We start from the raw sequence: 13,886 nt of genomic DNA, 5'->3' as shown, positions 1-13,886 counted from the left end.
TCACTCAGCAAGTTAATGGCTCAAGTCAGGCCTGACTCCCAGGATTTCCATCATCATGATGTTGGTGTTAGACATCCCAGAATGCAGAGAAGTTTTCTTTGATAGCTTTTCATACACTGTTGTATCCTCTGTGATTGACTGTTACCACTTTGCAATTGATCTGAATGCTCCCAGAACTGTCTGGGATACTAGGAGAAGATATCCCAGAATCTTTTGGGAGCTAGTCAGAGACCCTGCTCCCTGAAACAGGCTTAAATAATTTTGACAATGACATGCCACAGGTCAGTGCTCCCAAATTCTTACCTCCTGTCAAGGTATCCCAGCTCCCATTACTAGATTTACATTTCCATTTCTCAGTGCTCAGAATGCTTTTTCCCTGCTAACTGGAACTTGCTGATTGATGGACATGTATTAGATTTCCTATCACTTCTGATTAAATTATAGCAGTGGAGCAAGGTGGGTAATGGAAAAATCGAGTTTGATTTCTAGGTTTTTGACTTGAGCAAAAGAGTGGATAGACATAGACTGGACAGATGGGGACCACTGGAAGAGGTGCAGGGAGAGTATTTCAGGCAAAAGAGCATATCAGGAGGCCTTCAGATGAAAGAGTTTGACATCTTCAAGGTAATAAGCTCTCTGGAGGAATGCCTCATCCTACGAAGTATGTGGGTAATTGAAGTTTAAGAAGTTCAAAGGAGGCCCCTGGGGTGTCGTAACAGCACAGCACAATGGCATTCCCACATTTGAAAATGTGACCTCATCTATCCATTCATTCAGTAGTACAGTTGCCAGATGCTATGATGTTCAGTGCTAGGGCATGGGCACAGCTAAACCATCTATTAAGTAATGACTAAAACATTAGTTGTCACAGCAATGACTTTGGAATTGGACATATCTGTGTTTGAACTGAAGCTGTTTACTACCTGTGTGACTTTGGACGTTTTATCCTCTCTGGTTTCCTTATCTATACGGTGGTTAATAATAGCATGAAAATTAAATGAAGTAATGTAAAAGGTACTGGTCATATATTTAGTGCCAAAAAGTTACGAATATAAACACCAAGACAGAAACCAGTGAGAACGTAAGTGTTTAGCATAGAATCTAAAAAGGGAATTAAGGAGCAAGCATTTAACAGTGCAGGACTGGCATTGTTCAGGGAGGGATATCTTGGGTTTGGAGAACTTGAATATGGCTTGAGGTCATCAGGAATCCTAGAACTGTGGTAGGAACTGCCTCCCCATAAACACTCCTTACTGGAGTCAGCAAACCTTGATATCAGTGTCTTCTTGCTAACATTTGTATCCTATGGCATTACATCTTATACTTCTTTCCAAATACGGGCACATGAATGAACCAGTGTTTAATCCGAGGCTGGAAGGATGATTTCAAACACCACACTGTACAAGTCAATGAGAAAATAAATACTGGAATTTTTGATTTTGCCGATGCATCCCATTCACACACTTCACTTCTAGAAAATGGTTAACCTCTTATTGTATTCCATTCATGTTTATAAATTTACAACTTGGGCATAATGACAGTGTCTGTCTTTTTCTTTCCCGCATCCCCAGGCGCGGTTTGACTCCAGGCTCTGGTTTGAATTGGCCAGGGTTCTAAAGGATGCTTTTACCTACTTACTGAGTCTGCAGTTTTCAGCACCTAAAATTGTGAAAAAGTACGAACATCATGGGATTGTTGTGAAAATTAATGAGATAATGCCAGTTTATAACTGGTAACTGCTGTTCCTCAGTTTAGCAGGAAACTCCCCCTATCACGAGCAACTCATTTCCCTAACATTTTTCCCTCTTCAACATACCAAATATACCTCTGGCAAGCTCGTCCAAGCATAGGGTACTTGAAATCTTGACACTATTTCTAAAGCTTTTCTTCCTCTTTTAGCCCATTGGTACCAATATGTTACTCCTGCTTGCTTATATACTCCAGGCACAATTGGGAGGCACTGGAGTAGTGTAGGGGAAACACCAGTCGGGTTGAAGCGACAGAGGGAGAGGACAGCCCGGACTGCGGGCATAGATACGGGATTCAGGCCCAGCGGAGTCATCCCCGCCTTGTGATTTGCAAGAAGGGTGGTGGGGATGGGTGGTAAAACGGCACGGGCCAAGGGAGGAGGCAAAGAGGGTGCATATGGGACAGTGGGGATGAGAAAGAAGAAAACAACCAATTTAGATCCTAGGTCCCCATGGGCGGTGAAGGGCAAATAGAGAAATCTAGCCCCATTCTCCCTCAATCCCTCCTTGGCGAAGGACAAACGCCGAAGGAGGGGCCATCCCAACGCCGCTCTGGGCCCAGCTCCCCAGCGGCCCCTGGAGAACCCGCGATCGAGAGGAGACCTCCGAGCTGCCTAGACGGGACCCGGAAGTGCGCGCCAGGGAGCCCGAGTTTCCAGCGGTGCCCGGGGTCCGAGGTCGCCGCCGCTGCGGAGCGGCCGTGCAAGTGAGTATCGGGGTCCCGGGGTGGAGGCTGCGGGCTCGCGCTGTTGCGGGGGGAAGCGCGGGATGCGGGGCGGGGCGCTCGGGCTGAGGGGACGCGGGTGGAGTGGGGTTGGGGCCGCAGGCCTGACCGCACCCCCTCGCCGGGGCCCAGCCAGTCCGAGGAGAGTGAAGTGGGAGCCGGTCCTGGAAAAGCTTCACTTGCCGTTTCCCCTACATTTGCCCCCTTCTCCCTCCCTTTCCCGCAGTGACTGCCCGTCCGTTGTGCCGCGCTTTTTAGAAATCGTAGAGGAGGTCCTGAAGCAGCACCGGGGATTGGATCCAGCCCATGGAGAAGCTACCTGAGCGGATAACCCCGGAGTCCCCGTACCCATCCTCCAAGCAGGAGCCCCGAAAGAGCAAGGGTGAGGAGCTGACCTAGCTGGCTTTCTTTGTCTAAACTTTGTCCTTCCAGCCGCGGCCTCGGATTAGATGGACACGATTAACTTTACACTTAGAATTGCCCTGGTGAAAAACTACCTTTTTATTTATTTATTTATTTTTAACTCCAAGGCTCTATTACGTGTAAATAAAGCCTGTAACCAGCGTTTCCTCTCTTGACCTGTGGAGCAGACTGGCAGCGGCAGTATTATCCTAGCACTAAGTCTTGGAGGATCTGTCATTCCAGCACCTGCTAACTGGCTTGGCCTTTGGAGAAGCTCAGTAAATGTGTGAATAAATAAATGAACTCAGCCAAGTATGCCCCATACCTCAAGTACCAGGAAAAGAGCGGGCTCCTCCACTCATCCTACCCAAGCTCTCCTTCATCCTTAGGGAAGATACATTTACCACCTAAGGTGTAAACTCCAAGCAGGTGCTTTGCCTGTGGAGTATAGTAGATAAGCCAGCCACCTGCTGATGGAAAATGAGGTTAAACTGTTAGTATCAACATTTTTTCCTGAAGTATCAACATCTTTATTTCAATCTGCCATCCCACCATTATCCGGTATATGTTTGGCTGTTAAAAAAATGGACTTGGATTATTTAATTGGGTGACAAAGGCTTAGATAATCCACATCATGGACTCTGTGATGGTTTATATTTGGGGAGATTTTCTTTTACACATTTATGTGTAAAAACTATATTTTCAGACTAATTTTTAACTTGATAGGTATTTATTGAGCTGTTATTGTGAGGTGTTGAGACTAAGTTGAAAGAAAACCTAACCCCTACTCACCCGCAAACTTAGAGTTGAAATAGTTAGCTGTGAGAGGCTATGGGACAGTGAACTATGTAGAAGTTTACAAGAGGAGATCCCTGTGAACTGGGGTTTGGCCCAGGAAGTCTTAGAAAGTCACAAGTTTGGCCGTGGAAGAATTCAGAGTAAGGAAGGAATTGTTGGCCTTTCTTAAGTAGTATACTATTGTTATATTTATTTATTTAGAGAGTGAGTGAGCAGAGGGGCAGAATCTTAAGCAGTTTTCATGCCCAGCATGGAACCTGACATGGGGCTTGATCTCACAATGAGATCATGACCTGAGCTGAAATCAGGAGTCGGACACTTATCTGACTGAGCCACCCAGGCACCCCAGAAAGGATTCAAGTTTTAAGTGAGAGGGGATAGATACTTACCACATGCTCCCTGTTGCTAGTCTTTCTAAAAGGCCAAGTGCCCATACTCACCTTCCTAGAATACTCATTTACTCATGTTGGTTCACAGTGCCCACTGCATTCAGCCCATACTCCATAACCTGGCATCCAGGGTTCTCTGCAGTGTGGCCTCAAGCTACCTTAAAAGTCTTTCCTTCGTGTGCCCCAAAACAAACCCAGTAAGACTGGTGTGTCTGCACAAAGTAATGCCAAAGACCCTGCACTCTACACCGTTGTGCCTTTGTGTCCTTTTCCTCACGTGCATTGCTATGCCCTACATTCTCTGCCTATCCAAACGTCACATCCCAGCGTCCCGTGTAGCGCAGCCTCCTACGGGAATTTTCTGAAACCGACTTGGGCTGTGAGGAAGGAAGCAAACAGATGCAAGAGACATTGACATGAAAACCTGAGGACTTGGTGGCTGATTGAGCATTAGGGAGAAATTGGGTATAATCGCCCTTGTTCCCTTCACTGTCATACCTCTTAAAAACATTGTCCGTAGTTGCTATTACTTTCGTAACCAGGGCACTGCTTTTGCTCCATCAGAACTGATTATATCCAGATTGCCAGTGGCTTAGCTAACGAATGCACTGGACACAGTTTTTCAGCTTTAATTCTTTGACCCCTTACTATTTTTTTGTTGATGTGATCACTCTTGCAGCTCTTGTTCTTTGTTTTGGAAGCACCATTTTCTTCTGGTCTTCCTCTTGCCTTTTCTGGGTTCTTTCCCACTCCTGTTTCTCCATCTGTTTCTAAACATTGATTTTTCCCCAAGACCGTTCTTAGCCCTCTTTTTTCTTCACTCCTGTAGGTGATCCTGTCCCCTTTCAGGACTTCTCTTAACCGCTCTGTGCTTCTCTTGCTGCCAGCTGGGTCCTGGATGCTAGATGTTCGTGGGTGTACTTTGGAGCTCATTGTTTTCTGCCAGGCCCCCACCTCCCTACCTTCCAGTGACTACCTTGGTTAATTTTAGTAACTGATTTTCCCAAGCTAGAAAACCTGGAGTTGTACTGTACTATTCTCCTTCCCTCCGTATTCAGTGAGCCATCAAATCCTGTCAGTTTTTCTTCAGAAAAGCCTGATTCTGCTGCCTATGACTGCCATGTCCTCATTTTAGGCCCATTCTATTTTTCTTGGATTGTTGACACATCCTTATGCTATTGGTCATGTCCCCTACTCTTGGTTGTCCTCCATTCTGCTGCCTCAGTGAATTTCCCTGGAAACAAATTTGACCATGTCAGTCTCTGCCTATAAAATAAAGTCCAAAGCCTTAGGTGTGGCAAATAAGCCTCTTCATATCTGGCTCTACTGTATTTTTCTTTTTCTTTCCTTTCTCTACTGTATTTTTCTTTTTCTTTCCTTTCTTTCTTTCCTTTCTTCCTTCCTTCCTTCCTTCCTTCCTTCCTTCCTTCCTTCCTTCCTTCCTTCCTTTCATCAGAGAGAGGGAAAGCACAAGCAGGGGCAGGAGCAGAGGAAGAGAAAGAATCCCCGGTAGACTCCATGCTCAGTGAAGAGCCCGATGTGGGGCTTGATCTCAGGACCCTGAGATCGTGACTTGAGCCGAAATCAAGAGTCGGACGCTCAACTGATTGAGCCACCCAGGCACCCCATCTGGCTCTACTCTATTTTTCTGCTGTATCTCCTGCTTCCTCCCTGTATGGGGGCATACATTTCACTCACATGGAGTTTTGTTTTTTGTTTTCACTATTCCTTAACTTACTCCTTTCTGTGTTGCCGAGCCTTAGCAGATGCTATGACATTTGCTTGGAATACTCTTCACCTTGTTGATCCTGATCATACTTCAAGATCCAGCTCAGCGTCATTCTTTGAGGCTGCCATCTCCAACTCACCTAGGTAGGGGTTGTCCTCCAACCCCTAATTGCGCTTTGAAGCACCATTATAATCCCTCTACCGGTATCTTGCACGTAGTAGGTGGTATGTACGTTTGCTGATTGGTTAAATCAAACAGGGAGTGTATTCGTTTCCTAGGGCTTCTGTAATGAATGACCACAACTTCATGGCTTAATACAGCAGAACTGTCTTCTCTCACAGTTTTGGAAGCTAGACATCCACAAGGGCTTTGCTACTTCTGAAGGCTCTGGGGAAGAATCCCTCCTTGGCTGTTCCCAGCTTCTGGTGGTCCCCAGCAATCCGTGGTGCTCCTTGGCTTAAGGCTGCATCATCAGTCAGTGTCTCCATTGTCACATGGGCTTCTTTCCTCTGTGTTTCCATGTGTGAATCTTCCTCTTCTTTCTTTTATATAGATGGCAGTCATTGGATTTAGGGCCCACCCTAATCCATTATGACCTCATCTTAACTCTGCAAAGACTCTGCTTCCAAATAAGGTCGTATTCTGAGGTTCCACGTAGACATGAATTAGTGGGGGTGGGGCAGGGAAATTACACCAGACCCAGTACAATAAGTATTGCTCATTTCTACTGCTGTTAGGAGTAAATATACTTGGGATCCCACGGCTTTGTAGTTAAACTACTTGAAGAACTGCATAGATTTACCCCCTTCCTTTAAATTAGAAGCAGATCAGCGAAGAAACTTTGTTTTTAAACCTTTGTCCATGGGGACATGGGGACACATTTGATTTGCTTATTTCACAGGGCAACTGCTCTCTTCCTGGGCTTCTCGAGCTCTGTCTCAGACCGGCCATTGTCTGCTGAGGCATTCCAGGGGGTCCTGCTCCCTACCAGACTTTGAGTCCAAGTTTTTGATATTTTTTCTGTACGTGGCTCTGACCCATGAGGAGATACATCTCTCTGAATTCCATTTGAACCTCAGTCTGGTGAAGGCTTTTTATAACTGGTCTATTTGGGACCCTCAGTGACTTACAGATTCTTCTCTTGATCGCTGGGAAATAATCAGGAGCATTTTTGTTTGTTTGCTTATTTGAAGATTTTATTTATTTGAGAGAGAGAGAGCAAGAGAGAGCATGTGGGGAGGAGAGGGAGAAGCAGGCTCCCCGCTGAGCAGGGAGCCTGATGCTGGGCCCGATCTCAGGACCCCGGGATCATGACTTGAGCCTAAGGCAGACGCTTAACTGAGAGCCACCCAGGCGCCCCCATCAGGAGCATTCTGAAGCACTGAATGTGTGCAGGGTTCTTTACATAGTACTGGGTTTGGGGACAAAGAAATGGAAGACATCTTTTAATCTAGAGATGCTTTCAACATAAATTGAAGGGAACGCACACATACAACTAAAAATACTTCTGAGGAGAGGCCCAAAGACAATGTGTTTAAATGCCATGAAGGAGGCAGGAGGCGAATGCTTTCGAGACGCAAAGGAGAGCTCACTTCCAGCTGGGATTAGAGTAGGGTTAGGTTTCAGGAAGGAGGCTCCTTTGAGCTGGGTCTGGAAGGTTGAATAGGATTTTGATAGATGGAGAAGAGGGACATGTGTGGGAATATACATGTTCAGGAAACTGTTCACATTGACTGGAGCGTAGAGGAGATGTGATAGGAGATGAGTCTGTGAGGCAGAGTTGAGTAAGACTGTGCGAGAGCAATGCCAGGCCAAAGAGCTTAGCTTTTGTTTGGTAGATATTGAAGTATGTGTTGTTAGCTTATCTTACTAAACGGCTAGCTGGTGAGCATTGTGTATAAGGAAGAGAATCTGGTTTGTTGAGTGTGGTCTGGGTGGTGAGAGGTGGTTAGGATCTGACTTTAGGACGTCACTAGTGATAACAGAAGGTAGGGACAAAAACCAAGAAGTGTGTTGTGGGTAGAAGCAACAGTACTTGTTTACTGAGTGGGCATGGGGGCAGAGAAAGGAGTCACTGCTCGTTGTCACCCCTTCCCTTCTTATTTTGAAAAACGCTAAAGCTACAGGAGAGTTACAAGAGCAGTAGAACAGATACTCATATGCCAGGAGGAGGAGCACGTATGAGACATACTGAACTCGAGACTGGTATGAGAGCCACGTGGAAATGTCTTTTTTGATTATCGAAGATGCCGTAGCCTGTTATAAATATCCCCCATTTCAGAGATGGGGACACCATCCCTCCAGCTACTCAACCCAGAGAGAAAACTTTGTTCTCTCATATTCATACCCATCAATCAGTAATCCTGCCCACACGGCCATCAACTTTTTTTTCCAGAATCCCAGTACTTCTTACCACCTTCTCTCTGCCACCATCTTGGTCCAGGGTGCCATCATCCCTCAGCTGAATTATTGCAGTAGCCTCCTGGCTGATTGTCCTGCCTCTTTCATTGCCGGCCTACCGTCTCGTCCCAGCATAGCCGGCAGTGTGATCCTGTTAAAATGTCAGGTCTTGTCTTCCTCTTGTCACGAGCCTCCCAAGGCTTCCTCTCTCACTCAGTAAAAGCACACCTCTTACAGTAGCCTATCGGGTCCTATGTTCTCTGATTCCCTTTGTGTGTCTCTGACCTCATTTCTTACTACTTTTTCCCCTTGCTCATTGCGTTCCAGTCATACTTGCCTGTTTGAACACCCGGGGCCTTCGCACTTGCTGTTTCTTCTATGTGTAATGCTCTTTCCCAGAAACCCTTATCTCCTTCAAGTCTTTGCTTCAGTGTCATTTTCCTAGTCCTTCTTTGACCATGGGGTGTAAAATTGCTACCCTTTTGCCCACTCCTTCCCTCTGGCACTCTACTCCTTCTTCCTCGCTTTTGTCTTTATACCACTTGCACCATCTAGTAGAATGTAATCTATGAGGTTTCTTGTCCAGCTCCCTTACTATAATGAAAGATCTTAGAGGGCAGAGTTTTTGCCTGTTTGCCCCCTGCTGTATCTCAGGACCTGGAACCGTACCTGGCATGTTGTCAGTTGCTCAGTAAGGTAAATATGAATGAGTCAAATGTCACAGGACTGGTAAAGAGGAGAAGAATTCAAGAGTTAGAGGAGAAGGATCGCTCGCCTTCAGCTTAATGGAGAAGGTGATACTGAACAGGGCCTGAGGCCTGTAGGATTTACATTCATAAAGATGTTAGGCAGGCTGCCAGTTCTCTTCTAGAACACCTAAGCCTTCACATGTTGGGAGAGAACAAATAGCGTGGTCCAACAGACAGGAGAAGAGGCTTGGTGTAGGGGAGGAGATGCGAATGAGGCTGGAAAGACAGGGGCCAGGTCAGAGAGATGTAGAAGAAACCCTCGTTTTAATATTTGCCCAAGCCAACCACAGAAGGCATGTCTTCTGCCTCATGAAGTATTCCAAATCCAAGTCCAAATGGAAGCATGCCCAGGCTATTAACCTTTCTATTTTTTTTTAAGATTTTATTTTATTTTAGAGAGAGAGGGAGTGCGAGTGTGGGGAGAGGCGGAGAGAGAGAAGCAGACTCCAAGCTGAGTGTAGAGCCTCACGGAGGGCTCCATCTAACGACCCCGAGATCATGACCTGAACCAAAACCAAGAGTTGGAAGCTTAACTGACTGTGCCAGCCAGGCGCCCCTGATCTTTCACTTTTTGATGAGCTGAGGAGACTTTGTTACCTTCTCTGTCTGGTGTTTCACCTTATTAGTGAACCCAGTTTTGAAGGGCTTCTAAGTTTAGGTGCCCCCAGGCCTGGGGGACAGATGGGGCAGGTTTAGGAATCTCTAGAGTGTACTGTCCGGTAGGGTAGCACCAGCTACAATGTGTTAATTAAATTGAAATTAATTAAAATTAAATACAATTAAAAGTTCAGCTACTCAGTTGCACTGGCCACATTTCAAGTGCTCAGTAGCCACATGTGGCCATTGGCTACTGTATTGGACAGCGCAGATGTGGAACGGCTGATAACCACAGAAAGTTCCGTCGGACTATGCACAGTGAGTGACTTGGATTTATAGTACCAGTTCATTATGGTATCTTGCTAAAAAGAATTGGCCTGCCTAGCTAATAGTTAGACTCGACTGTTGCCTTTATCACTTTTTTTTAAGTACCTAACTTTGTATACCTAGTTGGTGTTCTCCGACTGTTTGCAATTTGTATGACATATAAGAGAAACAGTGAAACACATGTACAAGCGGATGTAAAACCATTAAGCCAGTAATCCACTCGCACCTGTTAGAATGGCTATCGCCTAAAAGCCAAGAAGTAAGAAGTGTTGGCGAGGATGTAAATTGGTGAACTACCAGTAGAACTACATATGATCCGGCAATTCCACTTCCGAGTATTTGTCTGAAGGAAATGAAAGCACTGTCTCAAAAAGATATCTGCACCCCCATGTTCATTGCAGCATTATGTACGATAGCCAAGACATGGAAACAGCCTGAGTGTCCATTGATGGATGAGTGGATAAAGCAGATGTGGTGTACATACAAACATACGTGAATATACACACTGGAATATTGAACAGCTGTAAAAAGAAGGAAATCCTGCCATTTTCGACAATATGGATGGTCCTTGAGGGCATTCATTACACTAAGTGAAATAAATCAGACAAAGACAAATACTGTGTGATCTCACTTACATGTGGAATCAAAAAAAAAGAAGCAACTCAGACACAGAAAACAGACTGGTGGTTGCCAGACGTGGGGGGTGGGAGTGGGAGAATTGGATGAAGGGGGTCAAAAGGTAGAAACTTCCAGTTACAAGATAAATAAGTCCCGGGGATATATTGTACAGCCTGGCAATTATAGCTGATAATGCCGTATTGTGTGTTTGAAAATTGGTAAGAGAGAAGATCTTAAAAATTATCACGAGGAGAAAATTGTTAAAAACACAATATCTAAACTGAACATAGAGAGGTGGAGAACAAATGTAAATATGGCTCTCTGATAAGATATCACAAATTGTTAAATTCCTTAAAGAAAATGACCATTGACAAATAAAATCAGGGCTGATTATGTGTTAGGCTTTCACTGCTGATGGAAATGCTGCATTGGCTATTTCTCAGAACCCCCTCCTTTCATAAAGATCCCTCTTAGCAGAGGGCCTACTTTCTCTAATATCATTGCAAAACGGCCTCTCTAGCTTTAGTAAGCGGTATTTCAATTAAGAGGAGAAATGTATTAAAGTAAACAGGAGGTGTTTTTCTATCCTGTCTCCCTTGAATGTAGGGAGGGGTACAGGATTTGTTTTTGTATATTCTCTTAGAGTCAAAATCAACTTGGGACTATTTCTCTGTACCCCGTGTTTTGTATTTTAAATAACTTTCCCTCCTCCCCCCTCTTCCTTTATCAAATCTTCCCATTTGCATTATTTCTAAAAGATGTATTTGAGGTCTGAGCGTGTCTGTGTTCACGAGTGAGCATGTGAACATCTGTGTGTAGAGAGAGAGACTCTGGTGAGGAAGGTGTTGGTCTTTGATTACGTGGAGGGAGTCTTCCCTGTTACCTCAGGGATGATCATGTGGCCAGGGTGCTATGTGGGCAGAACCTCTGGGGTGAGGTTCTCTTTATCTGTTCAGTTCCCGCCCCTCCCCACACGTAGCCCCCAGCATCTCCCTTTTAAAGTTCTGAGATGACTCTACTTCCCTCAAACTCTGCTTCCCTTTTCTGCTAATCCAGGTATGTCTGTCTGGTTAGCTACTTCATATATAAACCCGAATTTTAGTTTCCCCACCGCTTTCTCCAAATCTGCTCAACTTGTATCCATCTTTTCCCTATATTGCAAGGCCATTTTTCATACTTTTTTGAACCAAATACTCCGGGAATACTCTGATCATCCTGTTTCCCACCAGGAGTTTTTCTTGTTACATTTTACTTTTTTTATATTTCCTGTCAGATGGTGAGACCTGGACTGAGGATCAATTAATTATAAAGCAGAAAACTCTCGAAGTAGGGCTGCGACTACAAGAAGGAGATAAATGTGAACAAAACAAACACAAGGGACTCTATGAATATGGGCAAAACTTCTGTAACATCACAAACTCTATCCAACAGCCACAGATTCTTAATTGGAGAGAAATCCCAAATGTGTAATATTTGTGGAAAATTATTCAGGCAGAACTCATACCTTATTCAGCATGAAAGGATCCACACACAAGAGAAACCTTATGAGTGTCATGAATGTGGAAAAGCTTTTGGCCATAGTCCGAACCTTATTCAGCATCAAAGAATACATACTGAAGAGAAACCCTATGAATGTAGTGACTGTGGAAACCTTCCGGCGCAGCTCACACCTTATCCAGCATCAGATAATTCACACAGGAGAGCTGCCTTACATGTGTAGTGAATGTGGGAAAGCTCTTGGTCAGAGCTCAAGTCTTGTTTGACACCAGGGTATGTGTGTAGCGAGTGTGGGAAGGTCTTCAGCCAGAGCTCAAATCCAATAGAACACCAGGGAGTTCACACCAAGGAGAGACCATATGAGCGCAACAACTGTGGGAAAACTTACAGTCGTAACTTGCACCTCATTGACCACCAGAGAGTCCACACAGGGGAGACTCCTTACGGTTGCAGTGAGTGTGGGAAATCTTTTAGTAGGAGTTCACTTCTTATTAAACACCACAGGCTTCACACTGGAGAGAGGCCCTATGAATGTTGTGAATGTGGGAAGGCCTTCAGTCAGAACTCTCACCTTATTCAGCACCAGAAAACTCACGGTGGAATAAAAGCTTCTGAATACAAGGGATGTGGGAAAACCTTTAAGTACAGTTCATACCTTTCCAATCATCTGGGAATCCACACAAGAAAGAAACTGAATGAAATGAAGGTGGTAGAGCCTTTGGCCAGAGTTCAGCTCTGATTGAATGTCAGAGAGCTTGCAACTGGGGAGAAACCCTTTGGGGCTTTATGAGGGTGGATGGCCTTCAGTTCTGGTTCAACTCTTACTAAAACCCGAAAATCCAGATAGTAGACAAATCTCATGGGTGTGTTCAATGCACAAAAATCTTTAGATGGAGTTTCCGCTTACCCAGCATCAGGAGATTCCTTTGGAGGAGAGTGTGTCAGAGTCGGGCGTGAAAGGGGCATAATGCAGCACGACCAAGGTGATGGCTAAGCCGAACCTTGTTAGCACTACTGCTGATTTGATGGTGAGGATCGGCATCAGAGGGAGATTCTGTGGTTTCCTTTCCAAATCTTCATAGTTGTCTTCTGAAAACGGAATGAGTTAGGTCTATCCCAGGGAAGAAAGAATCAGGGAGTTCTAGATTCAGACTTGTAGGTGAAGAAAGCAGCAGGGTGACCTTTGCCCAGTAACACTCCTTCTATCTCATCTATTCCATTTGTTGTAACTATCAGTGGAAGTGCCTCTTGGGTCTTGGACCAGTATTTCGCTCCTCAGTGTTCTGCAGACTGTTGAATCTCTTTTTGTTTTATATGACATAAATGCACTTAGTAAACAGGCAAGTTTTCTAGACCAAACAACTCAGTATGACATGTTATGGGCTTGGCTATGTGTCAACTTGGGTAGGCCGAACTGCATTTGCCAGAATTCCCGTTCCTGGGTTTTTTGGTTCTTATGGGCTAGAGGGAGATTCTTAGGAGACCAGGAGGGCAGAAGAAAAGCAGCAGTTACTATTTTTGTGGCTCACCCCTGTAGTTGCTGATCTGCTGATTCAGCTCCCTAGGGAGATGCAGCCTCTGGGCCAGCAACTGGTCTACCTTCCCTTGGCTCCTCCTCTGCCTTTGCTGGGCTGTGTGTGTGTGTATGTGTGTGTCCTGGTGGTTTTACTTCTCTGATTGAATCCTGGTCATATGCATGCTTACTGTTCTTGAAACAAGTACACATTTATTTTAAGTTTAGATAGAAATGGTTCGTTTCTGGCTGTTTTTGAAAAAAAATCAATAACTTTCAAGAAGTCCTTTGAGAAAAAGCCACGGTTCAAACTCCTTTATAACAAAAATTAAATCATAACCTGAGGCAGAGCTTCACTACTGTGTAATTGTCGAGGAAAAAGTTGAATAGCAAAC

At 44.9% G+C, this 13,886-nt stretch overlaps 2 protein-coding genes across 5 annotated transcripts in view; both read left to right on the top strand.

The window, feature by feature from the left end:
• Nucleotides 1-2,219: 2,219 nt before the first annotated feature.
• The window catches only part of TMEM225B (transmembrane protein 225B), a 30,266-nt gene continuing 18,599 nt past the window's right edge, over nucleotides 2,220-13,886 (top strand). Inside the window, exons 1-2 of one of the 4 annotated variants that reach the window (XM_057315240.1) lie at nucleotides 2,220-2,454; nucleotides 2,699-2,854. The gene's annotated coding sequence lies outside the window, so the exon portion shown is untranslated. The remainder of the gene's footprint in view (nucleotides 2,455-2,698; nucleotides 2,855-13,886) is intronic. The other 3 variants (XM_057315239.1, XM_057315237.1, XM_057315238.1) reach the window with 3 other exon arrangements.
• On the top strand, nucleotides 12,205-12,717 carry LOC130544239 (zinc finger protein 22-like). Its single transcript, XM_057315127.1, has one exon. The coding sequence runs from the start codon at nucleotides 12,205-12,207 to the stop codon at nucleotides 12,715-12,717; it is 513 nt and encodes a 170-aa protein (XP_057171110.1).

Source organism: Ursus arctos, unplaced genomic scaffold (assembly GCF_023065955.2).
Source record: "Ursus arctos isolate Adak ecotype North America unplaced genomic scaffold, UrsArc2.0 scaffold_2, whole genome shotgun sequence".
In the NCBI taxonomy this organism is placed as follows: domain Eukaryota; kingdom Metazoa; phylum Chordata; class Mammalia; order Carnivora; family Ursidae; genus Ursus; species Ursus arctos.
This window is presented reverse-complemented; position numbering and strand designations above follow the sequence as displayed.

Coding starts and splice junctions, on each gene's coding strand:
- LOC130544239 (XM_057315127.1), top strand. CDS start 12,205: ATGTGGGAAAGCTCTTGGTCAGAGCTCAAGTCTTGTTTGACACCAGGG.